The sequence below is a fragment of the Sinocyclocheilus rhinocerous genome, unplaced genomic scaffold (genome assembly GCF_001515625.1).
Source record: "Sinocyclocheilus rhinocerous isolate Xijiao unplaced genomic scaffold, SAMN03320098_v1.1 scaffold154, whole genome shotgun sequence".
Taxonomy (NCBI): Eukaryota; Metazoa; Chordata; class Actinopteri; order Cypriniformes; family Cyprinidae; genus Sinocyclocheilus; species Sinocyclocheilus rhinocerous.
In genome coordinates, this window is record NW_015659335.1 from 207388 (window position 1) to 235345 (window position 27958).

Here is a 27958-nt window from a genome sequence, read left to right on the forward strand (position 1 = left end):
GGCAAGGGCAATGACTGTACCATCGAGCGTATTTTGCAGTATTAAACACGTATTTATACCGATTTAATCAGATTCCGAATATTCTTCAAAAAGAACACAAAGAATGGCCTTCTCAGCTGCCATAGTTGCAACTCTTATGTCATCAGAACAGGATGTTCAACGCACCACCGTTTCCGTTTAAAAAACGTTTTGTACCGTTTTTGTCGGGGCTGAACGCAGCCTAGTTTAAAGCAGGGTCCTGTTTGGTAAACCCGCATCCGCAGAACATAACAGAACACCCGACCGGTTATCCGACAGCAGCACCAATTTAATTCTGTGCCCGACCCGTTTGACATAAAGACCGCGACCTGAACCGCGCCCGCATTAAATAGGCTACTGCATCAGTAAGGCAAAATTATTTATTTTAGGTAACACAAGCAATCAAACCAAAATAAGCATTTTAAGTTGGTGCTTTGAAGAAAAACAGACAAGCAGCGCAACAGAACAAAGAACGCGCATCCTTCCTGTAAACCATAAAAAACTTTTGCCCACATCTTGCCAACCCTTTTCACAAGACTGTGATGACGCGTTTAACGGTCATCATCAGCATCGTAAATCCTCGAGAAAGTTTTTTTTTTTATGTATAATAACACTACTCTTTGTATTATATCACCTTTGCATCAAATTACAAAAAAACAGTTAACGCTAATGCGAGGGTGTTTCTAATGCAGCGTCTATGTGAGAGACGGTAAATTTGACATCGTTCTCTCTTCTGACAGCGTTATCAGTCTCTCTCAGTTTTTTTCCTTTTATTGAAATTCATGAAAACACTATCGTGGAGTTTTTCTTTTGCTATTTGAGCAAATGGGAATGCAAAAATATATATTTGTGGTACTCTTCCATTCACTGCTCTTCAAGTTAACCCAACTTTGACGAATTCTGCTGCTGAGAAACCCGGAAATGTGAAAAAGGTTCATCCGCCAAAGGCTGTTTTGAACAAATGTGCATAAACTACGCGCTTATACTCTATAAGCTGTCATTCACTTCAGCTGCAGCGCGAAAATTAACATTATTATTGCAAATAATAAATTTAACATTATTATTGAATTTCATAAGTTCCACTTATGATTTATGCGCGTTTGTTCGCGGGAAAGTGAGCAAGACAGGACAGTTATGGTATCATGATTATGGTTAAATAAGATGAAAGACATATAATACAAAGAAATTAGCTATACACATTTATCATTCAGTAGTAGGTTTTAAATATAATGTAAGTGCAACTTGTGTAGATTTAAAAATGCATGACTGCAATTTTTTCAGTTAATGAAATTACGGTATTTAACTGTAAATTTAAGTTAAAACCGTAAAACCTAAAACGTTGCTACCGTATTTTTTACGGTAAAATTCCGGCAACCACAGCTGCCGGTTTTCTACCGTAAATTTTACGGATTTTTTTTACAGTGTAGACGTGTGCATCACTAAGGTTAAATTAGCCTAAGTATTTCTTCGGCCTGCGCTCTGGAAGTGATCTGTTAATTCTGCTAAACTTTAATTAGCCTACTAAAACTGGAACTAAACTATATAAAAACTAAAGAGAAATGTGTTCACAAAATAAAAACGAAACTAAAACTAACAAAATTATTAAGGAAACTAATAAAAACGAAACTAAATTTGATTGCAAATTTGAAAACGATATTAAAATAAAATGAATTTAAAAATGCTAAACTATAATAACCTTGGATTGGAGATGAGTTTTGTTCCAACTTTGTTGCAGTTTGCTGATTTTTGTAAAAATAACTTCTGTTTTTGCTTTTCAGATAAAATAGTGGTTTCAATTTAATATGTTGCAGGCTCATTTATTAGTAATAAATAATTGATAATAAATAATATTGATGATAATAATCATCAAAAAAATATTGGGCTTGTTTTTGAAGCTGCTGTTGCTTATTTATCTTGCGAGAGTTGGCAACGCAGAGCTGTGAAAACACGTCTGTCTCTGGCTCGGCGCCAGCCAAAGAGCGAACGCAGATTTGAATTTAGCAGCTGATGCTGTTCAACACTGCATGTTCTAATCACGCTCGTGTGATTGTATGTAATATAAAAAATATTATTCGGCTATTCTTTTGTCTTTTGGAAGCTGCATTCAAAAACCCACTTGGCTCAAAAATCTGAGGGGGCACGTGCAGTTTGAATGGGCATGACGCCTCTGCCTGAATTGCATTTTGATTGTTTCATTTTTACTTCTAAAATTTTTGTTAAACAAATTTTAAATGTAAGCAGTATTTTATACATGTTTAAATGATATAAGTATGTTGTATTAATAACTGCACTCATTGAAAATAAGGAAAGTTAAACCAGTAGTTTTATGGAGTATAAAGGTTTAGAGGAAACAAGTGCAAATTACTCCTCAATATTAGCATTTATTTATTTATTTCAAATATTTACATTACCTTAACTTGTTGGGTCTACTCAGTTTTATTTGTCATGGTACCAAATGTAGTTACTCAGATGTAGGCCTACTTTTTTTTTTTTTTACTTACATTTACTCCGTTCCTAAGGTATATTTAATTCATTTAACTGCTTTAAAAATTATTCAATATTCTGAAGTGTAAAAATGTTTCACCAAAAAAAAATAAAAAAATAAAAATAGAATAGCTCATAGTTTATTTTTTTTAGAATATAATTCTTACTACTAACATTTTCAATCTTTCTAGTAAATTTTCAATTACCTATAAAGTCTCCTCAAGTCTACACATTACATCTGACAAGTTAAAAAAAAAAAAATTTTTTTTTTTTTTTAACTAGTGAAGAACTAGTATCCATCTAATAACAACTGTGATAATTTCCAGTAACTAGAAAAACGTACTGTTAACAAATGAAAATGTACTAACTAGTGACACTAAAAAAGGATACCACCATTAGACTAACTAGTAAATAAAAAAGTAAAATATAACAATAATAGATCGGCTACTCGTTAAAAGCATACATGTTAACACGGCTTGCCATAGACGGAGAAGTGGGTGGGCGCGAGCGCGTAGAGCGTGCACGCGCCAAGCCAAGCCAGTGCGTACATGTGTCGCAGATTTTAAAACTCAGAAAGAGCTGGAGCAGCTGCAGACCTGAGGGTGCACCAAGAGTACCGGAGGGTTTCAGTCCTAAAAAAGAAAACACTCCAAGAGTGTGCGCAGAATAGTTAAGTGATATTTCATCGCCTGAAGAGAAATAACGGGAGAGATTAGAAACTCTTGTTTGCTGCACTGGATGCTCTCGTGAACATGGAGCTGTCATCAATAGGAGAGCAAGTGTTTGCTGTGGAGTCAATCACGAAGAAGAGGATAAGAAAGGTAAGGACGTTGCTGGTGCATATAAAATGCACTTTGGTCAGTTGCTTTAAAGCGATGTATTCTGCACGCACTACTTACTTTGTTTTGAAGGGATTAATACCACCAAAGTCCGCGCAGTTTTCTTCTGTTGCCAGTTCAGGAATCACTCATGAGTGAATAACACCTAAGCTTGCGTAACATTTCTGAACTTTTTCGTTGCATGACTTTTCGTGTGCAAAACACTGCGGCAACTTAAATGTTATTCTCTAAAGTTAGTGAATATTCGCAAGGCTCGCGCTTGAATCGCGAGCGCTATAGATGGAGGGGGGCGTGTGAGAACAGCGCGCGTGTCAGCATCATCGCCATCGATGCGCGTTGCGCTCGGAAAATCACCGCGTTTAGCCGATACGCAGTTCATTTGTACGCGCGCGGGCCAAGGATGATGCGTGAAACATCCGCGCAGTTGTCAAAAATAATCGGACCAGTTTAGACCAACGGCAGAATAAACAAGATTAAAGATATTTAAATAGCGATAAATAAAATAGGTCATGTTTATTAATAGAGCACGCACGAAGTAGCTGATCTCACTGGTAGGTGTTCATTTATTTATTATTGTGTGTGTGGTATACAGATGTTGTAATGTACAGTAATAGCCAGTGATGATGATGACTAACGCTGCATGTGCACGCGGGCTTCGTTTCGTACGCTCCAGCGTGAGGGGAGGAAAGACCTTCGCAGCTTCAGGTTGCACAAAATGAGTTGTTTACGCGTTTCCATGGCCCCACCTACTTCCATCCCATGAATGTTCTTGAAACTCGCTGTTTTTGTTTTTTTGTAACTCACGTGCTCGCCCCTCTATGACATCACGCACCGTAACATTCTCGAGCGCAGCGCCGTTCTCATCCTGCATAATCTTTCAAGTCAAAATACTACTGCGTGTTGACATCTTAAAGAGACAGGCATGCTTTTTTCAAAATCGGTGGGATGTTTGTGTCATGGATTGGTTGAAAACAGAATGGTGAGGTATATCCCCCCTCAACTTTAAAAGTGAAAGTGACTTCTTTTATTTCTTTCTCATTTCAGGGAAATGTGGAATATCTGCTAAAGTGGCAAGGGTGGGCGCCTAAGTAAGTTCTCATATAAGATTGGAAAAACATACAGTCATTTTATTAAAGACAAAATACAACCTACAACTAGAACACAATATGTGGGTGAATCCCACAAAAACATATCAAGGTCACATTTCACCAGCCCCAATAAAGATTGCGTAAAACATGAGGAAAAATAGATATTGGATAAAAACACAGCATCATATTATTCCTTTCTCTTCACCACAAGAGAAGACAATGTTATGCTCTGTTAAAATAATAATAAATACATTGAAAAAAAACTTTTTTGCAGTTTATTGGTTTTCAAACAAAAAGTAGCCCTGATATTTGAAAATCATGAGATGGAAATGACTACATTGTAAAGTTTAATTTTGTGCAAACAAAATATGCGCTTGAAACTCTTTTAGCCATGTGTTACTCCAATGATCTGTTTGGGACTGTCTCTGTGACTGTCAGGTACAGCACTTGGGAACCAGAGGACAATATACTGGACCCTCGTCTTGTCCTCGCCTATGAAGAAAAGTAAGTCGCACTCTGATGAGGAGATGAATATGCTGGAGGCAACGGGATGTTCTTTCCTTTCCATCTCCCAAATCCTTTGCAAATCTCTTTCTAACAGAGAGGAGAAAGACAGAGCTCTGGCTTATAAGAGGAAGGGCTTGAGACCTCGTCAAGTTATTCTGCGGGTACGAGTTATCTCTTAACTATTTTGATGTCCAGTAGCAGTTCTTATGTAATTCTGATGTTTTTTTTCCCTGTAATGCACAAACTCGGTGTTATTTTCCCTAAAACAATATTTGAAGCCTCGTCCAACTGTTGTGTCCTTTCTATGCAGCTTCTGTAACAACAAGTAGGCCTACCAAAGGTTTTCTATCGATTCATATATCATATATCCAACCATCTGATACACATAATAAAAGTGATCTGATGTACTAAAGTGTCCCAGGATCTGAACTTAGATTCATTGTCCAAATTTGGCATAGCATCCACATGGGACTGTACTTGACTTGTTCTTTCGGACATGGTTCAAAACAGTTCTCTGTAAGTGCACCAAAGGAGTCATCTAGATTGCAAGATAATGTATCGCAGCAGTTGTAAAGACAATTCAGTATTTCAGAAAGAACATTCTAGCCTAACCAGTATTTACAACATCTGATAAACACTGCATAATCTCAACTTTCTAACAGAGCATCTACCCAATGGACCTACGAAGTAAACACAAGGTTCCAGATAAACCTACCCCGAGAATCCGCCTGTCACTCACCCGCTCCATGGGGACGGAAATAGACCAGAATGGACGGCGCTACCGTCCCATAGAGAAATACAAGAACAGGCATTGCAGGTCCAAGCTCGTGAATGACATCAAACCATCCCAGTATTCACTTCCTGCAAAAGACTCAGAGAAAGAGTGGGATGAAGACGATGAAGATGAGCAGGAGAACAAAGTGAAGAAGATGAGGGAAAACGAAGAAAAAACAACAGAAGTGCACCAGGACATTCCAAGTAGTAGGTGTTGTGTGGCATCAATACAATAACTGTTGCTAAGATACTCTGCAATGAACATATTCAGCCTGATTTTTCAGAATGGCCCTCATGACCCCTGAATAATTCAGGGGTCATGAGGGCCATTCTGAAAAATCTTGCCAGATATTTCTCAATCACAGTGACAACTGGCTAACACGTGTTTAATGTGATTGAGAAATACCCCACTGTCAAAATTCACCCAAAAATGACAATGTAGTATGTCATTCAAAACCTGTGAGATACTCTGTCCTCTGCAAAACACAAAAAGGAGTTTTGTTTTAGTTACTTTTTCTTACAATGAAAGTGAATGACCATTAAACGTAAAACCTGGACCATAACGTTCAATAAAAGCAAAAATTTGGGTTACACTTTATTTCGATAGTCCACTTTAGACATTCTACTAACTATAAGTAATTTTGTAACTACATGTCAACTACATGTCAACTAATTCTCATTAATTTGTAACTACATGTCTACTAACTCTCAGAGTAGACTGTTAGGGTAGGTTTAGGGTTAGTAGAATAAGTTGACAAAGAAAGTGTTAGAAGATATTAAGCAGACAGTCTACTAATACTCTACTAACTGCTAGTTGACATGTAGTTGCAAAGTTACTTACTGTTAATAGAATGTCTAAAGTGGACTAATCGAAATAAAGTGTTACCAAAATTTGCCAGAAATTTCTACTCTTCTGAAGCCATTTCACCTTTAGTGTGAGGAACGACTCGTTTAAATAGTCAAAAATATATGTAACCCTCCGGCATTTCACTCGAATCTCATTCATTTAAATTTAAACTTGCCATTTTAAGACATTTAGTTGTCAAGTTTGATGACAGTAACGTTGAACATTGGTTCTTACGTCTTGTGTTCAATCATCATTGATGTAAAACCAAACGTGAGATTTTCAGAGCTGTGTTTCCCAAAATCATAACCATAAGTAGATTGTAGAGACCACTGGTGCCAGTGCAGGACTCTATAGACTCCCACTGGTTGCTCTGGCGTGACTAACTTTCTCAGTTTTATTTAATTATTATTATTATTTTATTTTTTTGCTACAACATGGGTTTAATCAATGCATGCTGATGAATAGTTTTTTTCTTTTATCATAGTTTATATTTATATGGTAACAAAAGTGTTTAACATTCAACCCGACGAACTAGCTTCTATAACGTTTATTAACAAAAACGAATAAGACGAGGCATGGCATACACCACATGCTGTATTATATATTGACTTATAAATTACAGAACGTTTAGCAAACACTAAGGAATCAAATAAATAAATATAAAAAAAAATGTAATGGTGTAATGTGAGGTAAACCGCAAAGACGACAGGCTTTTCAAAATGAAAATAAAAATAAAACGTAACTGGCTGTCGGTGACGGTGCTTGCATGTTTTTGCGATCACGTCAAATTTCAACTCGTACATTCTCAAAAAATTGTCGCAAATATGACCATTTTGGTCGCAGTCTAGAGCCCTGCAGTGGTTTCTACGATCTACTTGGGCTTACAATGCATTTGGGAAATGTAGCCCAGGTTAATTTGTTCCTCATTTTATAAAATAAATTTCACGAAGTAGTCCATACGACTCTTGCACTTCCAATTCTTTTGAAGTTATATATTAGGAACAAAGTGATATTTATATTGTTATTTGACAAAAGTCCCTTTTGCTTCCTTTCTGCCGTAGCTTTCGAATCTCTTTCGTAATCAAGTACATTAAACCTGTTGTGATGCATCTTTAACTGCAAGTTTGAGAGTCATTGACACCAAAACTTCTATGACATATTTTGAAGCAGAGAAGGTCATGTGTGTCTGGAATGACTTTAAAGTCACTAAATAACTCCGTTTTAGTTCAACAGTTCCCTTTAAAGTTCATTATGAGTTTCTGTCTTTTTCTGTCAGGTCAAGAGACAACGGAGGGGTACAGCTCTTCGGCAGAAGATGAAGCTGTAATCATCATCAAGGAATCTGAGAACTGCTCTTCCATTTATGACCATGCTGAGAAGCCAAGCGAGGATACAAGTCAAGTTTTAGGAGCAACAGAAAACAGTACAATCACTAACACACAAGAGAACGAGCCAGTCACAAACACTACAGGGGGTGAGGACTCCGTACGGGTATCACATGACACAACAAACACTGACCAATCACTACACAGCACCGAGTCGGGAGCCAAGCAAGTTGTGTTTGACCAAGTACAGAACAGACCTTCGGTTATCGAGGTACATTCGAGCACTAAATGTAGACCGGAAGAGGTAAGAGAAAGTGGTGAGGTAGACCATTCAGAGGCCAAAGAAAAGGAAGGAATGGATGCTGAAATTACAGCAGAACGCACATTACTACAGGTCCCAATTGACCAATCACAAACTCCCTCCACCACCACAGTGCATCCTGGGAAAGTCACTGTGACTCAGGTGACGATAAATTCCTTGACCGTCACCTTCAAAGAGGCCATGAGTGCAGAAGGCTTTTTTAGTGGCGATGGGCTTGAGGTGTAAGTTGACAAAGGAACCCAAGAACATACAATAGATTCATGTACATTTAGTCAGGACCAAGTGAATAATACAGTTTGCAGTAGTGAAGCAGATATCGTCTATAAACAAGGTAAAGACATCAACAAGGCATCGGTTTTCTGAAGTTTATCCTTGTGTCATTGTGGTGAAATAACCTTTGAAGGACGACATTTCTGATTATACTCAGTGATGCTGTATGCGAAGACTTTTAAGCATGTAAAGTGAATCTTTGTACCTGTACCACTACTTTTCCATCAGCGGCAGTCATTGACATAACAATGAGGAGAAACTGTTTTTTAGTTCCGACTTGAAGACTAAACTACTGTTACGTCACCTCTTTTGTCCTGTAAACAACCATGTGGGAAAAGGAAAGGCCCACCTGGCTTTGTTTCCATATCTGCACCTGAGCTGTCTTCACTGTGTTTGGAGGCCTTTGTGCATTTTTAAAGAGACAGTATTGGTTTACATTCACAACTGCTACAGTGGATGCTTTCGTAGGGGTAGATCCTGTTCATCTGAACACATGTGCTTTAGGTGTGCTTTTAGCATGGCAGAAATCAAAGTCGAGCCTAAATTACATGTTTTGGTCGTGGTGATAGTTGAACATGGCTTGTCAGCTCTGTTGTTGCTCTCACGTGACAACTACACTTTTTTTTTTTTGCTTGCATTTACAGCAAATAAATGGGAAAATAAAGTTGTGCGTGATTTGAATTCATTTTGGAGTAATACTTTTTTGTGTGTAAGCCAATTTGTGCCTCAGAGTAAAATATGTAGTGAAATATAGTGATTTGCAATTGTAACGTAATACCCTGCAATTGCGACTGTATAAGTTCCAATTGCAAGACGGTTACATTGAAATAATCACATAGTGAGTTACAGTTGCAACTATGAGATATTAAATCTATTTACAAGAAAGTTGCAATTGAGAGAAATAATGTTACAGTAGCAAGATGTGAAGTCGCATATGAAAACAGTTGCAAGAGCCAGATTCACACTGTGAGACAAAGTCACATTGTGAGTTATGAAGTTGCAATTACAAGAAATAGTCACAATTCTGAGCCATTTAGCTGCTTTTTGATCCTTTTTACTGAGGCAGATTCCTTAAAATGTATTTAATGAAGTCTTCCAGAGAGCAGTGTAATAAATAACCCTTATTACACACTCTGGAATACTCTGTTAAACAGCCAAAGTGCTGTCGGCCAGTCATTGTCACAAAATAAACCCAGGAGGAAAATCTCAAGTTGATATTCTCTAGTCAATCGGACCAGGTTAAATGTTCTAAACTACTAGTCAAAAATTATGAAGCATAATAAGCCGACAGTACTAAGTCATATTTGCTGACCCTAATGCTGATTCTTAAATACTCAGGGAAAGCCACTAAAGCCACACCTTCACCAGGCAATCTGTACAGTTCACTTTTATCACCTCTAGGATAATTTGCAGGAGCAATAGGTTCTTCAGCATCGGTCTGAACATCAACTGGCAATGACAGCTGGCTGATGAGTCAACTATGACCAGCCTAACAGCCCTCAACACATTTAACCAAACAAACCCAAATCCAAGAGCACTGCCGTTCTGCCAAACAGAGATATAAAAGATTAAAGCAGAAAGGCAAATGGTTAAAAAAATACAAATGATCCTCAAAAATAAATGACCAATAAATTAAATTTATCTTCATTTTATTAAAAAAAAAAAAAAAGTAAGTCCACAGTTCGTGTTTCCTTTGTACAGTACAAAATATTCAAATAAAACTCCCAAAGTTCAGAGCAAAGAAGATTCTGGAAGTGGAGGAAAATCAGTGGTACTGAAGAAGGACGAAAAACTGTGAAATCAGTGGCTCTCCTCTCCTCCATCGTTTCACTGCGCCATACAGTTCATATGTGAAACGCTGCTTAACATGATTTTGAGCACATGAGCTGATGAACTCCAGCACCACATCCAATACACACATACACACACACACACACACACACATATACATATATATATACACACACAACTTTCATCCAACCAGTACAGACATCTCCACTAACCATCTTATAAGGAGTGCATACACATTCTGAGGGTGGGTGTCTGCATCTACGAACTTGTCCTGTTGCAAAAGAAGTGATGTCCAATGGAATTTCCAATATGGCATGAAATAAGATCCATTGGGCAGCGGAGCGCTCACCAAACCCGAACACTGTAATTTATATTATACTCAATAACCTAAATCTCCAGCTTAAGTAAAGGAATAGCTCCTCATTTTAATAGGTATTAACAAAAATATATTCTATGTGAACTGTAGCAGTCTCTGGGAACACACATGAACAAAACCCATCATGACAACAAAATAAAAAAGCTAGAATAAATAAAATGCAAAACTCAAAATTTACAAGGAAGGTATGCATGATGTTCAGATAATTATAATAATATAGGCATCACAATGTTTGAAATGTTCCATATGACTCCGTAAATCACATAACAGAGACTGGTACATGGTGAAACAATATATATAAAAAGTCCTTAATCATTTGCGCTTTAATTTTATACCACTTTTAAAATCTTAAAAAATATCTCTTGAAAAAGGAAAAGTTCTCCCCTGGACCTGACATAGAAAATATTACTTGTGGTTTGTTCTCTGAGGCTGAGAAACAATCCTCTCTTTGTACACAACTGGCAAAAGAAAAAAAGAAAACCCCTATACTTATTTGCTATCTCTCTAGGCGGGTCCATTTTCAAAGCATTTATGATGAAAAACACAAAATTCATCCTTGTAGTATAAAAAAAAAAAAAGCTAACACTGTCTCTGGTGGGGGTTTTGTGAAATTTGTGATAACTATATGATGTCTAAAGGGTTATTCATGTTAATGCCAAGGTCCTGGCCACTAGGGGGCGGCATATCATTAGCTCCAGGTCCGTGGAGTCCTGCCAAGCCACTGAGCTGAGATAGCATGGCGTTCTGATCTGCACCAAATCCACTTGGGTCCTTAGAGTTGTGCTGTGGCTGTTGGGGAGGTGGAGGAGGTGGAGCCATGCCTGAGTGATGCTGCTGAAGGTGGCTGGGATGCGGAGAACCCATTTGGGTTTGAGGTGAGATGTGGTGGGGCGAGGGCTGTGGTTGCAGGCGCGGGGACGGACTTGAGTGAGGTGGCTGGGACTGGGGTCGTGGGGAGGGCTGAGGGGAACAGACCTGGTTGCTGAGGGAGGATGGGAGCTGTTGGCCCTGCAAGTGGGGTGACTGAGACATCTGATGCGGGCTCATGGGGTTGTTCTGCTGTGCCGGCGAGGTGCCACTGAGATGTTGCTGCTGTTGAAGCAGACGCTGATGCAAAGCCTGTTGCAATAATGCCTGTGATGTCTGAAGACTGGGACCTCCTTGTGTGGGCTGCGGACCTCCTCCATGCCCCACGTCGGGACCTTGTGATGCTGCATTCTGCTGCTGTTGCATCTTTAGATGGTGTTGCTGTGCAAGCCTCTGTTGCAAGACAGCTGCAGCTTGCTGTTGCGCAGGGTTGCCTGGAAAACTCTGCTGCTGGCCAGGTTGCACACCTTGTAGTGGTTGACCTCCTGGCGGGACTTGGATGTTACCCTGCTGACCCACGTAACCTTGCTGCTGTTGGAATGCTGCGTGATTACTCATTTGTTGCTGCTGCTGCTGTTGTTGTTGCTGCTGAAACTGTAGTTGCTGTTGCCTTCTCATGACCAGATCTCTGAACTGTGGATTCATGTTGGCCATGTTTGGAACCCCCTGACCCTGAATTCCTTGCTGTTGCTGCTGTTGTTGTTGTTGTTGCTGCTGCTGCTGCTGCAAGGCAACTACTTGTTGCTGCTGCTGCTGCAAGGCAACTACTTGTTGCTGCTGCAAGGCAGCTACTTGCTGCTGCTGCTGCAGTAGCGGCCGCTGTTGCATTTGGAGCTGAGAAATTTGAGTCTGCATGTTAACACCCTGTCCAAGGTGCATGCGAGGCTGGGGCACCCCAGTATTGACACTCACTGGCTGGCCTCCCATTGGTCCTGGCCCACCCTGTGGTACAGCGGGGCCAACTTTATACTTGTGAACCCGCTGCTTAATAAATGCTGCCATTAGTTGTGGGTTAGACCGAAGAATGTTGAGGACTTGCTGCTGCTGTAGAGGAGAGCTTGGAGATCGCAGGGTCCGCAAAAGATCCTGCAAGGCTCCCTGAGGCAGATTGCCAGCTGCTGCCCCACTTACTACGCAACTCTGCAGACCAGCCTGCACCATACTCATCAAGGCATTTCGATTCGGCATTTGGGGTGCTTGCTGTTGTTGCATTTGTTGTGGTTGTTGCTGCTGTGGAGGGGGCTGCATTGCAACCATTCCCGGTTGAGCCATCATGGCAGGTCTCTGCTGGGTTGGCATACCCTGCCCTGGCCACTGTTGCTGCTGAGGCTGAAGTGGTGGGTTCATTCTCGGCTGCTGTAGATGCATTTGTGGTGGCATCTGGCCTTGAACACCTGCCTGTTGAGGCTGCTGCTGCTGCTGCGGCATGGGCCCAGCTCCCACCATCATTCCCTGAGGTCCTTGCTGCTGTTCCATCTGCACTCTGTTCGCTGATGTTTGTGCCTGCGAGGCTATTCCTGGTGGCCCTACCATGCCAATTCCAGGGTGAGCTACTCCCATCTGTCCCTGGGGCTGCTGATGGTGCTGCGGCCTAATGCCAGCTTGCGCAGCCTGCCTGTGTAGCATTTGAACCTGTGCCATCTTTCGCTGTGCATCAGCCACTTGCTGGATCTTCATGGCTATCTCCACAGCTGCAGGCGGAGGACCTGAAGGTTGCTGTTGCTGGGACATAGGTGCTGTGCCTGGGTTGTTAGGGAGTTGCGGAGGAGTTGCAGGACCAAGGCTTGGCTTACCCTGCGACTGTGGATTTGGGGAGGGACCTGTGGAATGGGGACCATACTGATTGTGTGGATGCGGGAGTTGTCCCACAGGTTGCTGAGGAACCATTTGTTGCTGCGGTGAGGTCATCATCCCACCTGCACCTGGCATCTGCTGAAACTGGTGGTGGACGGGATGCTGAGGAGGCTGCTGGGGAGCTCCAGCTGGGACTCCACCCACACCAGGCTGGGGCAAAGACGCAAGGTTGGGTGTCAGCTGTGTGGGTGTCTGAGGCGTTGCAGGTTGCGTACCGACTGACGTAGGTGTGCTAGGACCTGTGGCCCCATTGTTGCCGGGTGATGGAAGACCTCCAGGAGGCCCACCTCCACATGGTGGCGGCTGCCCTGCTCGCTGCATGGTGGCCATACGTCTACGCAGCATTTGCGCTTGTTGAAGCCTGTGTTGCAGCTGCTGCTGACGAAGCTTGTGCTTGATGTTGAGACAGAAGGGCACAGGACACTTGTTTTCCTGGCAGTGCTTGGCATGATAGCAACATAGCGCAATGAGTTGCTTGCAGATGGGACAGCCACCATTGGTCTTGCGTTTGCAGCCCTTGGTATGTTGCACTACTCTCTTCATCTTCTGGCAAGACGGCAAAGAGCAATTAGCATTGCGGCACTGGCACGCATGCACCAGAGACTGGATGCAGCGTTGGATGCTGAGACGACGCGAGTCACCAGGGTTCTGAGTGGAGCCTGCAGACTGGTTGTTGCTCTCGTCATCAAGACCCAGTCCAAGTTTCTCCATCTTGTGCTCATGGCCCTTAGTGTTGTAGCAAGTGATGCAAAGATCATAATCCTACAAAAGAAGAGAGAAGGGGGCGTTTCAAAAAGTTGCTCAGTCTTTTTATCTAAAATATATGTACCACAATACCACAATTTTTAGAAACCCTCTTCAAAGACATACAAAGTATCATATATGGCATTTTTTTACCTCACAAACAGTGCAGTGGAAGCGTGTCTCAACGTGGTGCTTGCATTCATTGCACGTGTAGACAAAGCGGTCCTGGCTCTGGTTGTGCAGTTCTACTAGCATACACATGGAGCTCCATTTGGCACGCCTCAGCGAGCTGAATTCAAGGTGCTTGTCTCGTGCAAGCGTTAGGAAAGCATCTCGTCCGTCCATCAGATCGCAGGCCATCAGGGGGTCAGGGTCCAAAATGGGTGGAAGGGAATTAGCAGAAGGGCCAGCGATGAGACGGATAACAAAGAAAACCTTGAAATTAAGCAGTTGACATTTGTGAGTTCAGTCCAAACGTGTAAATGACAAATGGTTCAAATGTTTTTGGGAGCTACATACCTCTTTGTGTTTCTCCATTGAAGCATAGAGTTTCTGGGATAGATCATTGGAGACATTTGGCATGCCCGGTTTCTTTTTATTGGCTCGGCTCAAGCTGCTCTTGTTCTTGCTAGTCTTCTTGCTGTTCTTTTTTTTGGCATTCTTGCTGTCACCACTGGTAGCCTAGACAGTCAAAAAAACAATCTTAAGCATTAAGTTATAATAATTATGTTTTAAGAATACATGGTAAAATTTATTCTAGTGCAGCTGCTTTAATATCAAGTCAAAAACAAGAAAGGACAGTAGCTGTCTAAAAACCCAGCTACTGATGTGTTCGGTTTCTCTTGAAGTACTTTTTAAAGTTACCTAGTTTATTGATGGTAGAAATATTATGCACAACAAATGTTTTCCTTTGGCACTTGAGTATGTTTTCACCCAGTACAAAATGGTTACAAATCTGAGTCAATCACTCACGTCAATGCTTTCACTAGAGGTGTTGTTTTCCTCTCGCTTCCGTTCTTCCTCCTCCTGTTCCAGCTCTTTAATGCTCTCTTCCAACACATTAGGCCAAAAATCACCCTCAAAATATGGGAGCTCCTTCGCACTGGTCAGACGATCCTCTGTTGCCTGCTTAAAAATGTCCTGGGCAAGGAGAAACATGCAATAGTTAGTGAAGGACTTCAAATAGATGGCACATTGCTGTCAACAACGAGCCAAACAAGGGAAAAGACTATCTTGCAGTATGCTGACTCAAGTCTAAACTTTTATTATTGTCAGCCAGAAGTACAGCTGTAGCAGTACCTTGTAGTCGTGCACAATTCTTTCAGCTACTGCTTTGTCAAGCATCTTCTTGTACCATTCTTGTAAGCGTTTAGGTTTGGGAATCTTCTGATCCGATGGGTGGCAGTGGAAGATATAGTCGTCACCTTCGCTCGGTGGACAAGCCCAGATGTGGCCAATGACAAACCCCATTTTTTTAACATACTCCAAGTATCCAATTAGGATCTCATGATAGACTCCAGTTCTCAGGTGACGGGGTTGGAAAAAGTGCACACTGTCAAGGTAGGAGATGTACACACGTCTGCATGGAGAGAAAGAGACAGAGGATATCGCTAAGTTACTTGTGTTTCTCAGACCCCTATGTAATGTCATCCACATGCACGTGGGGGAAGATTCTGTGTGTGCTTGAAGATGTGTGACTGCATGTCTTTGTTATTTTTAACCTTTGATTGGGAGGAGGGCAGTCGGAGCCGTATTCTTGCACATGCATTCCAAAGAAGCACACATCTGTCCCATCAATATCTTGAAACGCAAACAGAGCTTTCGTCCTGTACGGGAATGACTCTGACATTTCACCGCTATCAACAAACCTGTAAAAGAAAAACCGTTCATTCTTTAGATCTTTTCATGGTGTCCATTAAAATTCTTCTTTTTCAAAAAGACTAAATGGAATTTATAATGAAGCAAACATGAATATTTTTTTACAGTTGCAGAATCAAAGAACCATTAATAAATCCACTTTTCAATACCCGAGTTTGTGTAATATATTGATCCAATGTTGTTTTCTCATCCTCCTAAAGGCCTTTCAAAGTCAAAACACCTTGATGTCATTCATTTTCAATGGCTATTTACACAGCAGTGACTGATGGTGATGCAATGCAGTCATGTCCAAAATTTAGAACAATTTTACTTCATGCAAATGAGCAACAAAGCAATGAGACTACCAATGTGAGTGAAAAAGACATCCCAAAGAGCAACAGTGATGCGTGAGCTGTCTCCTCTGAGATACTGTAGTTGAGTGCAAGCAAGATTGAGATGTTATTGTTTACTGTGAGTAATTCATCTGCCCACATACATCGACATCATAAAAAAAAATATATGGAAAAGCGTGGGCATTCCAAAAGAGTTTGATTCATGCATTGATAATCGTTGATGTTGTTCATGATAATCAATCATGTTCATATGATGAATTATAATAGTGCTGCAATTTCCTTAGAAATACTTTCCCCTCAAAATGATTTCTTGACAAAATAGAACATCTTAATTTTACCGTTTATGACGAGAAGCTATGGAAGGCCACCAATAACGTTCAAAGACAAACAGTTTTATTATTGTTAACTAAAACAGAAATTAAATCTATTCAAATTTGTTTTTCAGTTGAAATGAAGCTGAAAATTTAAATACAAATATTAGATGAAAAACAAACTTCAAAACAAATGAAAATGAAATGCTGCCTTGGCAACTAAAAGAAATAAAAATAAGTTTTAAAATTACTAAAACTGAATTAAAATAAATTTAAAACTATATAGAAATACTTAAATGAAAACAGTCACATAAAATGATGTTAAACTAAAATTGAAATGAAAACTGAAAATATGAAAATAAAAGGTAATCCAAAATATTAATAATATTAATATCATATTTTAGTATTATTTATACACTATTATAGTATAACACTAGTTAGGGCATCCAGTAGTATAAATGCCTACTACAAACAACACTAACTCTACTTGATGACAATCAAAAGAAATTAAGCAAACAGTTCCAAAATTCCCAAACCTTAAAAGGAACGACAACAATATTCCAGAATATTCTGTACTGTCCCTCACCTGGACTTCATGCCAGGTTTGACTTCCACCACTTTATCAGAGACGTGAACCACACGGATGGTGACATCACCGGTTTCTGGAAGATTCTGGCGCTTCAGGTACTCGTTCACTCGTGTCTCCAGGAAGCTCCCAAGCTTTGTCTGAGGAAGTCCTGGAATAAAGAGAAAGAAAAGCAGGGAGTTTAAAATGATGCAACAACTACAGCATTTGACAATTCAAGATCTCAGTTAAGATCTGCTATTAAATATTTTTATTACACAGCTCTCTAAAATACTTGATTCTCATTAGTCGAGCATGGAAATCCATGCTCAAAAATTTAGATTTTTTCCCCCCAGACTTTTAAAGCTCTTAACCACTTACTCCTTGCAGTGTATTTATTCTCCTTCCTTGTTGCATTGGCTTTTTTCAGACAGCCGTCACAAACAAACCTGATTGAAAGGAAGACAGACAGAGCAGAATATTTGGAAACAGAGCGACACATCTCTGAATATGTGGTTAACTTAGATACAATACGGAACAGTAATAATCATAAAAAGTAGTAGTAACAAAGGACATCAAGTTGTCCTACATTTTCCATGTTTACAGTGCTCATCTTGTCACAACATTAAAATTTGACCATTAATTAGAAGAATGGATATCTTGTTTTAATGCTAATTTAATGCTGGTATCTAAAATTCACTAATCAGGGTTGTATTTAACAGGAAAAACCCGGCAAACCTCATAAAATAAAGATAAATGAAAAAGGCTAACTTTATATTAAGTTTCGCTTCCTCAGGTAAAATCTTACATTCACTAATAGTCTGCTGGCTCCATTTTTTATCCATATTTTGCAGTAGAATATATCAAATAAAGTGTGCTCAAATAAAACTAGCTCACCCCGACGGCCATATCGTCTCATTGTGCAGAGCGCATATCCGATGCATTTTTCGACCACAGTCGGCACATTCCAACAGTCTGACGAGGAAGATCGGAAAACAAAGGTCAGATGATGACAGCAAATCCACGTCTTGACTAAAACCTCAGAACAAGCAAACTGAGACGACACATTTGGAGGGAGAAAATATCTACATACAGCTCAGGGTCGAGGGTGTCATTCTTTTTCCTTTGAAACTGATCTTTATTGATGGACCTGAGGAGAGAAAACGAGAGACGGAGAACAGGAAGCCGCCCAATCGAGTGGGTCATGAGAATCACTGAACAAACGCTCTCCCGAGGAATAGCATCACGACAATAACAACGAAGAAGATGATCAAAACACAAACATTTCGATGGTTACTCACGTTTGAGGCTGGGTTGGATCGTCCCCCAGGGATACATTCTCCCCCTGGATTTCATTGAAACACTTCTCACAGAAGTGGTACCTGTCAGCAAGAAGCCCATATTTGGGTGAACTAGACCGTTCGTCAAGAGCACAGCCAATCACAGTGAGGGCACGTGGAAGCAGCCACCAATCAGGGCAGGGCAGGCCAGGAGACAGGCACACAGGAGAAGGCAGGTTCGTCGCCGGGAGCAGCCAATCATGAAGCAGGGTTTTTTTTGGGTGGGCAGATTGATTGATTGGTTGCGTGTAAATTTCGGAGCGGATGATTGGTCACATCAAAGCAGGCCAATGCAGACATCACAAGCATTAAAAAGGAGGGAGAGAAAGGGAAGGGGGTGGGGAGGAGGGCAGAATGAATATTTTAAAAAGGTGTGAGAAACAAAACCGTTATGAGGGACAAAGAGCTCCGTGTTGGACAGGTGGAGGGGTGGGTCAGATGTAGAAGAAGAAAACTAAACCGTAAGAGAGAGCAGGAAGCCGAGGCAAAAGCACAGACGGTCACCCTTGCGTCCGCTGAGCTCTAAAACAACCGTGACGCCCAGAGGAGCGAAGGGACAACAATGGACTTAGTGAACGAACGGATGAGAAGAGTGAGAACAGGAGCAACAGAGACCTATCATCCTTTCAGGACATTTTAAAGAGGGTCTCAAGACTCGATACTAAAACAACATGGGACAGATGAACAGTTTGTACGTCCTCCTGAAGTTGGCAGCATGAATATGAAGTTGATTTTCAGAAATTGAAACATTGTACTTTTTTGTCAGTAGTTTTTGGGTCAATCTCACAAAACCTATCCAGGTCACATTTTACCCCCAAAATAATTTTGCATAAAGAAAACGAAGGACCATTAAGATCTGAAATGATCATCTTACAAATGTCTTTCTTTAAATGCAGCATAAAGGCATCAGCCACATAATAATAAAAATATATTACACAACATTATATATGGCTGCTTCCACATGGGCTTCTTTTTTTCCTACCATGTGTTGTCATACTCTTTTGTTGTTAATATATTTTAACAATAATAATATTATTATAAAATAAGTGTTATATTGCAACCTTTTATATTAATAGACTTTTAATAATCATAATTTAATGTTAGATTACATGAAAACAGTAAAAAAAAAATTCCAGTACCTTGTGTTACTTTATATTATAACCTTTAATTTTGAATATATTTTAATAATAATAAAAAATAACATTGAAATATAACACTTAATAACATAAAAGTGTTATATCACAACATTTTATTTTTAATCGATTTTGGAAGGGAAAAAAAACAATATTCAGCCTTCATGTTTAAAATTAAAATCTTATTTTCTTATTTTAATTCTGGGCTGAAATGTGACCTTGACACGTACATGGCGTTTTATGTAGCATTTTTATATAACGAAAGTAAGGTTCAGATTAAGCCTAAGGTAGCCAAAGTTATACAAAAGCTTTGCACAACCCATATTTGTTTACCGCCGAAACCTCTGATTCTGGTGAAAGTCTTTGCCTGCCTAGGTGAAAAAGTGTTTTGCTGTTAGGGTCGAAGATGATGCAACTTAGAAAATTGGCAATGATTTTCAATAACTCAGAGGAAGAGCACGGCAATCGTTTTGGTGCTTCCTTCTTATTAGCACTTTGTTATTTTGTGCTTGTAGCTACCAACGGAGGTAATCAACACAAATACTTGCCAAAACACACCTGCCAATATGTTAATTGTAAGAACATCCACAAAAACGTCAAAACAACTGAAGTCAAAAATGCAGACCCTCTTTAAAATGGCCGGTTAAAATCAGAAAAAGAGCAGAGATGTGAAATGTGGTCTATTTTGCCACCGAAAGTCAAATCAACAGGCCTGAAATTCAACAACACCCTGATGTGGGGAAATATGTGCTCACAGCAGAACAGCATTTACATTTTTACAAAGCACATGAAAACAGGCCTCTTAAAAATACTCACCTCAATCTTTTTACATACAAATACACAAAGTAAACCAAATCTGAATGTGTCAGATGTAGTGGAGCAGCCTAGTGTCCATTAAAGTGTTCAGAAAACAAACAGCTTTCATAATACTTCATTCTAGCACTGGGCCGCTTCACAGCAGTGCTTTTAATGCTGCCAGGCAACATCAAATTGATTTCAGGCTGAAATGCAAATGATCTACAACAGTGTGATGGGGTCAGGCAATTACCCATCAGGCCACATTCACTAGGATATAACTATTCGCATTAATATAAGAACTTGCTTCTGTTTGTATGCATAATATAGACCCAATTTAAGTCTCTTTGAACTTTCAAGTGGTTATTCTTACTCTAATAGGACTGATAAGTCTATATTTTAGTGGCTGTACTGCATAGCATTAAGTTAAGGGTGCGAGTGACTATGTGTGTAGCGTGGATATCATCTCTGATACTGACCTGTTCTGGTAACTGAAGTATGCAGCGTCTCGAGGGATGGTACACAGCTGTTTGCCATAGCAGCACAGAGTTTGAGGAGAAAACTCCAACTTGAAAGAAGAAAAATAGGGATAGAGGGGTTAAAAGAGAGAGAAAGAGAGGAAGAGGAGAGTGGGGTAGCAATATCCCATTGGTTTTGGTCCGATAATGATATTAAAGCAAGAAACCACAATCTACCTCATAATGTGCCAAACACTACAACTGAACCGCTGTAAAAACGCTGTTAAAAGTGTTTTGCTGCTTTTATACATGGAAACAGCAATATGACTAAAGATAAAAAACTACAACAACATTATTATTATTAATAATAATGATGATAAGTAGTAGTAGTGGTTATAATAATACATATTTAAAGCAAGTATTAACTATATTGCTTCCTTAAAGAATTATTTTTGTAATAAAAAAAAATATTATTAAAAATAAATGTTATATTATTAAAATAAGTTATTTATACTATATTAATAAGTTAATTATATCGTACTAGTATATTATAATTCTTCTTATCAATAATAACTAAGTAACTAAATAAAAATAAGTATTTATAATTCACATTTAACATGCTTGCTGTAATTACTATTATTATAGTTATATTGTTAAATGAGTTTGGTATTATATCGTAGTATAATATAATTCATCTTGAGAAGTAGTAGTAGTAGTAGTATTATACATTTAAGGAACTAACTATATTGTTTGCTGAAATTGTTATAATAATATTAATAAATGCATTTATAATTATATTGCATGCTTGCTTGAAGAACTATTGTTAAAATTCATAATAACAATTTGATATATTGTTAAATAAGTTTAGTATTATATGAAGTATTTAAAATACTTAAGGCACTAAGTATATTGTTTGCTGAAATTGTTATAATAATAATAGCTAAATATTATTAAATGAGTTTTGTATTATATAGTAGTATATTCTGGTTACTTTAAAACCGATGAAATCTGATCGTTGAGCCACGTTCCTTTTATAAAATCTAAAAGTTAAAAAACAAAACCAAATGTGATGTAGAGACAAACACACACGGCTCACCTTCCTTCCACAGCAGTACCCCAACTCCTGCATAACGGGGTCTATTTCCTGTTCAAAAACCTCAGCCAGTTTGGAGCAGTATTTATACACCCGTGACGTCTTCCTGTTATACAGCCAGGCGTTATTGAACATCAGCCACACGTCGTCCACGTACTGCCAGGGCTCCTGGTACTGACCCGTGTCCAGCTTACGCTTGATAGTGGACAAGTCCATCGGGTTTTTCACTATGTCAAAGTAGTCCTGGAGAATGGAGTCCAGATCGCAGATGGAGGTCATCATCATCATCGGGTGAAATTAAGTTTCAGTCGGACAGAGCGAGGGACGGCGGCCCGGCGGGTTGAGAGTCAGGGGGAGAGAAGAGGGTGCAGGGGGACAATGTTGAGCGCTGTAGAAGAGGTTCACATGCACAAACAGAGAAAAACGTAACAGACTCCCACTGCCTCACTCAAATCTGTACCCTACTTCTCTCCTGTTCTCCCATACACACAAAAACACAGAGAAATCTTTGGGCCAGCAGCGGCAATGACGGCAAACATCTACTTGCAAACTGGGGTGGGCGAAGATATATGAACATAATATGGTCAGACAGTATGCTGAATCGCATTCAAAATGTCAAGAAATGCCAGGAAAATTATATTTTGCATAAAAATTATGCAAAATTTTTAAGACTTTACATTGTCTGAAGATTTTGCACTGTCTTTATATTCATGACAATTAACCACCCCCCCAATGCTAATGATATATTGCTAAAAATGTCATTGAAAGTATTTGCAGTAATGAATTTATGATTTATAATAATAATAATGGTAAAACTTTACAATAAGGTTCCATTTGTTACACATTAGTTAACATAAACTAACAATGAAAAATACTTCTAAAGCATTTATTAATCTTAGTTCATGTTAATTCCAACATTTACTAATACATTATTACAATTAAAAAGTTTGATCTATTATTGTCATTTAATATACCTCAGATAACATGGACTAACAGCGAACAGTTGTGTTTTTATTAACTAACTTTAACAAAGATTAATAAATACTGTAACAAATGTATTGCTCTTTATTAGTTAATGCATTACATTTTTTTTATACATATTTATATATTATGCATTTTATATATTTATATTATTTGTATATTATATATATATTTATATATGATATATAGTTAAGAAATGGAACCTTATTGTAAAGTGTTACCATAATGATAATAAGTATTATTATTATCATCGTTATATTTTTCATCATCATCATCATCATTTTAGCAATTAATAATATTATTATTAATATAAATTTTAAAAGAATGAAGACATTTTATGTGCTTAACTGTCACAATGATGCTACAATACAAAAAAAAAAAAAAGATCCTAAAAATAAGCATAATATAATTTTTTAATATATATAAAAATATATTTAGTTTTTTTATTTTGGGGTCAAATATGAGCCCGGCATTTCTTCATAAGATTCACTTGTTAACCATTAGGACTGTAATTCATTATCATGCTCTGCCATTCTTTTTAGCTTGGAAACTGTATTTAAGAAAACATTTACTCATTTTAAATCCAGGCATAGTGGATTAATTTCACATGTGGAGGACAACCTGGGTACAAAATGAATCCATTTGGCCAAAAAATTCAAATAAACTGAGGCTTGCTAGGGTGACGTTGGCAGAGTTAGCATTTAGGGTACAGTAAGCTGAGGTGAGTCCAAGCGGGGTGATATTAAATTACAGCAGAGTAGCTATGAGCGTTTACACCACAAAGCACAGCCGGACTCACTTCTTTACAGTCCAACAGCACAAATCATCAAAGACACAGGAGAAATACAATCCTTCAGCTGTCAACCCCACTGTATTCAGGTTGTGTGCGACATAAAGAGTTAAATTATTTAGAATCAACTTCTTAATCAAAAATTTCGTTTTAGAGAAATTTAGGGTGCCTGCAACCACCAGAAGCATCTGACAGATCTGCAGAACCATATATTCAAATATGAATTACAATAATGGTTCCCTCATCTATGTTTACACAACCATATGAGATCTTTAAGCAGATACGATGGGGACGACACAATGTCAGGACAAACTGAGGTGTTTCAAACAAACACTAATCTTAGACCAGTGAAGAGAGTGAACAAACCCAGAATCAGATGGACAGACTCTTTACAAGCACTCTGAAAAGACACGTAAAAATATTTAGTTATTTCATTTTCAGGGTTTACCTGACTTTTTGATTGCCCATGATTAGTTTTATACATATTTTACTTCGACTCTTCAATTATTAGGTTAAACATCTCTCTCCTGTCTGTAATGTTTGCTTGTCACACCTTAAATAGGGCCAGTGCCACATTCAAACAAACCACTGATAAAGCAGCAAAATAACCAGAAAAGCAGGAAATTAATTTTCATTTTAAGAAACAAAATCAGTCAACTGTTCCCAACAGTGATCAGTGTAAGAAATGTGGCTCCTTCCTTAATGTAAATGAAAGCCAATTATACTTCACATAAATGTGATGCATTGATCAATCAGTAAATTTTCATCTGCTATGCTGGTTTTTGCTAAAATAACTCTGGGGAATGATGGTACACTCAGCATGAGAATATTATGTGGCAAAATAAAACAACTGCAATGGCTTGAAGCTCAGGTCAAGATAATGAATTACATGGAGTGTAATCAGATGAGAGCAAAAACGATACTAAATGAAGAAAATAAGGCCAGCGCAGACTATAACATCTTTCAGAGCAGCCAAACAACCAACAACATTTAAGACTTACTGCCAATTGAACATTCAAAATGAACTAGTTAAAAGTGCCAGTTCATTTTCACCAATTAACGGGGGCTTGCACAATTAAACTAAGTCACGGCTGTCGCGAATAAAGTAAAAATAAAATGAAAAGTGTTGATTACAGCGTTAAATTTAGATCCATTCATTCTACATTGTATTTCTTTTTACATGTTTACAGCACTGCACAATTTAACCAATCACACACGATTCTGTTGAGCTTATGAATGCAATGGCCAATCAGAGGCGTTCAGATGAGTCATCGCTGAAACCCCGGAGTTCTGTTCGGTGCGTGTGCTCGCAGACTGAATTCTGCACTCCCGCAAATTCTCTGATCATAACCAGAGTGCAGATGTGGCCTACATACGATGCAAGAAAGAGATTCATTCATCATACAGTGTAGACAGCTTCATTGATTATAACGGGTGTTGTTAGAGAGTGCTTAAACTCGTGCTAGACTTAAGTCCGTGATAATGTTCTTTAATGTAAATGTTCTTTGCTCACATTCTGTATATGACTGATTTGCTGTTTGAATAACTGTGGAAACTGAAGCGTTATAATTAGTAACTTACAATGTTTTTATTAAACTGTGATCATGTTAAATACAAATTCAGTCCTATTAAAAATATTTTATGACATGACACCCATATTGCCAAAAAACAGGTTGATGTGCGTAGTTAATGGATTACACAAACATTAGGCTACTTCTAGCCTTACCCTGGAGTTGGTTCACCCTCCGCCTATGCTGTTTTATCAATAACTGAATTGTTCGTTTCACAGCCCAATTCGATATAATATTAAAACTACAATCCTCCGTTTAAATAAATAAATAAAGATGAATTTAAAGCTTAATTGTGTAACCTCTGAATCACTGGATTAAAAACTAATTATTTGTTTTATAAACACATCCTGTCTGCCATTGGTTGACAAAAAAACAAAAAAAAGATAGTCCCATCCTAAAAACTCGCCAAACGCCATTGGTTGAGTCAAAGTCGCGGTTTTGGGCTGGTCAAAAAATAGCTCACGTCATCAACACATTAATCCAGAGTTATAACTTCAAAATAATCACAAACTTTAGCTTTAAATTTTCCTGATTTGAATTGTCTCTAACATACTTTTCTGTCTATGTTGACATATCAACCACAAAAGCAGATGTTCATAGTCTGCGCTGCCTTATATTCAACTCTTGTTTTCGGACAGAAACGCTACAGAAGCAAGCTTGCAACGTCTCTCTCACATCCAAACACAATGTACACAACAGCAAGCAGAAGAGAGAAAGAGAGGGGGTAAAGGTAAAAAAAACAAAAACAAAAGGAATGAGACTAGAACTGAAAAGTGCTAGGTTGTTCGTAGCGTAATGCGTGCCAGCGCAGGCCCTTACCAGGTTAGTTTTGTTACTAGTTCGAATACGTACGGGTATTCCCAGTAACTGGGGGTCCACCGGCTGCCGGAAGGGCAGCGACTCTGGGTCCTGTCTGTACAGAGCTTCCAGAGTGGGCATTAAAGCCTGGCGGAGCTCATCAGGTTTAAATACTGATGGAGAGGAAGGAAATAAAGGAAGCAGCAGAGTCAAGAATCAGGCACATAATCATATGAAAATCATGAGTACTGATTTCAAAGCAGTGTTTGTCCTTCATATTAAACTAAGGAAAGGAACGAGCACCTGCTGATTCTAGGTCAGAATTAGTAGATTTCATGCAATGAGAACAGATATAAATTTAACCACAATATAAAACAACAATAAATCCTTTTAGTTCATTTTTTAAGGTGCTTTGGTTAATGACTGTATGCTAATTATATAAGAACATCTGCAGGATCCTTAAAGGTGAAGCATAGAATTTCTGTGCCACTAACCAAACACAATCAGAATTTTTTTTTTTTTAATCCTTGATTAGGAGTTATAAACCATGAACCAAACAAACCAGCTTAAACCAACGAGATCAGTTACACTATTACACACAATTATTTGAAATTGTGTAATTATTTGACCTGTATACTTGGCAGCTTGAATGAGGATAGAATTACATCCCATGAAGCATTGTAAATAACAATCAAATTAAAAATGGAGACATCTAAAACAAAAAGCATCATGTTTAACTTTTCTGAGACAGTCTACCATTGGATTTTTCCCCCAGCACATTATACTTGCATAGAAAAATGGATGGGAAAGGATTAAAAGGAAAAGATTTACCCTGTACCCCAAAAGAGTTTTGTGTAAAATGCATCTACGAAGGTGTGCGTGAGTTTGTTTTACCTTTCTTCTTGCTTTGTGTGTTTGTGGGAGTGCTGTTCGTTCCTGCAGCCTCTTCCTCTTTGGGTTCAGTTTTGACTTCCGGCTTCTTGTCCTCGGCTGTCGACCCAGTCGATGTTTCCATTGGCTCTGTCTTACATTCATCGTCTGCAGGCTCCTCCTTCTTTATGTGGCAGACCAATCAAAATAAGGTTAGGGACGGAATCAAAATAAAGATCAAAAAGAAAGGATCAATCACTCGAATGTCTTGGATTTAACAGACGTTTTTTAATGACTTTCTTTGTCATCCATGTTTCTTTGCTCACCTCAGTCTTAATCTCAGTCTGCATGGCGGCCATTTTCCCTGAGGCCTTATCCCCGGTCTCATTCTCATCCTCTTCTTCCTGCTGTTTGACCTCAGTTTTGGGGTCGAGTGGGGCGGTGGGCTCGGATGATGTTAGCTGTGAGCTAGGATCAGCACTGCTGTCCGAGGCAGGAGTTGAGGCCTGACCGTCAGCCGTCAGAGACGACTTCTGAGAGAGCTGAGGGGTGGGACAGAACACCAAATTAGGAGAACAACCAATGGCAAACAAAAACAAGAAGGAAAAGCCAAAAACAAACAAACAGCTGATTAAGAGAGAACAGCAAACAACAAACAAAATGAGAGAGGAACAGCCAACAAGGTGCAGCAGATAGAGAGAACAGCCAATGAGAAATAAACGAAAGGAACAGCGCAAATGGCCAAATAAGAAATGAGTCAGAAGGGACGGGAAAAGGGCCAATGGCAAACAAAAATCAGTAGGAACAGCCCCCCCCCCCCCAAAGAGCTAGCAGGGAAATAAAATAAATGCCAGAAATGCCAGAAAAAGAACAGCAGAGCAAGACAAAACAGCCAATGGCAAACAAAAATAAGAAGGAAGAGACAGAAGAGACAAAA

The 27958-nt window shown here is 39.0% G+C and overlaps 2 protein-coding genes across 10 annotated transcripts in view; one reads left to right on the top strand and one right to left on the bottom strand.

The window, feature by feature from the left end:
* The first annotated feature begins 3005 nt into the window (after positions 1-3005).
* LOC107723608 (chromobox protein homolog 8-like) lies at positions 3006-9138 on the top strand. 4 transcript variants are annotated; one of them, XR_001637937.1, is made up of 7 exons: positions 3006-3323; positions 4386-4429; positions 4868-4933; positions 5031-5097; positions 5599-5917; positions 7834-8535; positions 8570-9138. XR_001637937.1 is itself a non-coding variant. In XM_016532321.1 (6 exons), the coding sequence occupies exons 1-6, from the start codon at positions 3255-3257 to the stop codon at positions 8427-8429; spliced, it is 1161 nt and encodes a 386-aa protein (XP_016387807.1). In that variant the 5' UTR covers positions 3006-3254; the 3' UTR covers positions 8430-9138. The 4 variants fall into 4 exon arrangements, 3 of the variants coding, with proteins under 3 accessions (XP_016387807.1, XP_016387808.1, XP_016387809.1); XM_016532321.1 differs by having other exon boundaries at positions 7834-9138; XM_016532322.1 differs by lacking the exon at positions 3006-3323 and adding an exon at positions 3337-3892 and having other exon boundaries at positions 4868-5097; positions 7834-9138.
* Positions 9139-10142: 1004 nt separating this feature from the next.
* LOC107723602 (histone acetyltransferase p300-like) overlaps positions 10143-27958 on the bottom strand; it is a 37513-nt gene continuing 19697 nt past the window's right edge. For 2 of the 6 annotated variants that reach the window (XM_016532305.1, XM_016532309.1), the window contains exons 15-31: positions 27348-27563; positions 27046-27205; positions 26173-26324; positions 22015-22254; positions 20940-21028; positions 18494-18604; positions 18286-18342; positions 18090-18167; positions 17574-17641; positions 17214-17364; positions 15828-15974; positions 15406-15685; positions 15079-15246; positions 14626-14787; positions 14260-14541; positions 12277-14124; positions 10143-12210 (exon numbers count right to left, since the gene is read on the bottom strand). In XM_016532305.1, coding sequence (XP_016387791.1) covers positions 11263-12210; positions 12277-14124; positions 14260-14541; positions 14626-14787; positions 15079-15246; positions 15406-15685; positions 15828-15974; positions 17214-17364; positions 17574-17641; positions 18090-18167; positions 18286-18342; positions 18494-18604; positions 20940-21028; positions 22015-22254; positions 26173-26324; positions 27046-27205; positions 27348-27563 — 5157 coding nt within the window. In that variant the 3' untranslated portion in view covers positions 10143-11262. The remainder of the gene's footprint in view (positions 12211-12276; positions 14125-14259; positions 14542-14625; positions 14788-15078; positions 15247-15405; positions 15686-15827; positions 15975-17213; positions 17365-17573; positions 17642-18089; positions 18168-18285; positions 18343-18493; positions 18605-20939; positions 21029-22014; positions 22255-26172; positions 26325-27045; positions 27206-27347; positions 27564-27958) is intronic. The other 4 variants (XM_016532310.1, XM_016532308.1, XM_016532307.1 and 1 more) reach the window with 4 other exon arrangements.